The sequence below is a fragment of the Papaver somniferum genome, chromosome 1 (genome assembly GCF_003573695.1).
Source record: "Papaver somniferum cultivar HN1 chromosome 1, ASM357369v1, whole genome shotgun sequence".
Classification (NCBI taxonomy): domain Eukaryota; kingdom Viridiplantae; phylum Streptophyta; class Magnoliopsida; order Ranunculales; family Papaveraceae; genus Papaver; species Papaver somniferum.
Genome location: NC_039358.1, coordinates 38,898,230 through 38,899,591, shown reverse-complemented (window position 1 = coordinate 38,899,591; position 1,362 = coordinate 38,898,230). Strand labels below are relative to the sequence as shown.

At 39.0% G+C, this 1,362-nt stretch overlaps 1 protein-coding gene across 1 annotated transcript; it reads left to right on the top strand.

Moving 5' to 3' along the window:
- On the top strand, positions 1–726 carry LOC113288897. The gene has a single exon (XM_026538073.1). The coding sequence runs from the start codon at positions 1–3 to the stop codon at positions 724–726; it is 726 nt and encodes a 241-aa protein (XP_026393858.1).
- Positions 727–1,362: the final 636 nt, after the last annotated feature.

Here is a 1,362-nt window from a genome sequence, read left to right as displayed (position 1 = left end):
ATGGCTCCTGTGAAGAGGACTTCTTTAGCCGGAGGAAAAGAAACTCTCCGACACTTCACCCATCCTCATGTCCTAATCAAGGAATTAACTTTAGATCCGACAGTTTATTCGACTAACAGGTTTGGATGTGATGGTTGCGGCATGGATGGTTCTGGTGTCAGATACCACTGCAAGCAATGTGCTTTCGATCTGCACGAGGAATGTGCTACCTGCCCTGAGTATTTAACTTCTAACTTTCACCTCCATAAATTGGAACGTATATGGGAGGGACCCGCGGATGATTATGATCTCTTGCGTCCTTGCCATGTCTGTGGTGATCAAGTCAAAGGTCTCTTCTACAAATGCTCATCCGGTGCTGATGACAAGAGCTATGATGACGAGGACCATTACTTCTTCATCCACCCAACATGCTCAAAACTTCCATCCCAAGTAGTTCTCAAGCTTCAATCAGTTCCAATTATTCCTGATGCCCCATGTGCAGTCTGTAGATATATTATTTCTTCTTCTTCGTGGAGTTACAGAAGTGATCCGCCATGCAGTCTCAATGTCCATCCCCAGTGTGTCACTCTTCCACACGACAATCATCAGGCTGGAAGTGGAGCTAGTCGTTCTGCCCTGCAACAAGTGGAGGATGCTGCTGCGGATGAGGAAGAATTGGCTGCTGTTATGTACGCTGCTAAAATGAGGGCTAAAACAAATAAATTCATTATAAATAATATTAGATAGGGGCATCACACCAGAGATTTACTTAGCTGAAAATGTTTAGGTAAATGTATTGGTGGAGTAACATTTTGTGTTTGGGTTGTTTATCTCTTTTATTTCCTGTTTTATATTTTCCCCGCCATTGGTATTGTATTCAATACAATCCTCTTTATTTGACTTTTTTCATTTTGAAGTGGTGGAGTATTTGGCATGTGGAAATTTCTGTAAAACCCATGTTTGGTTCTACCTCTTCTACAAACCTACCGTTAAGATAGTATATATCTGTACTCCAAAACATGAAATGTACGTTTAAGATTAATAGTTTAAAATTGAATTTAGGTTTCCATATTTTATGTAAGATTAAATTAACCTTTGCAAATAATTACGATTTGTTAAAAGAAATTAGTAGTGCAACTAATTTCGGTCAACTAAGTAGTCATGGGATATTTGGTTGTTTCCACTTTTCTTCCATTTTTCTAGGCTAGTTACGGTGATTTTTGGTTATACAATATCGCTGCCCCCTTCATCACATAAAAGAACAACAACTCCATTGCAACCTCTGCTCAACAAAACCCTTTCTGTCAAATCATCAAATCCACTACAACCATAAACTATTGATTTTATTGGTCCTACAAAACGATGTAAAAATAAAGCATCTCT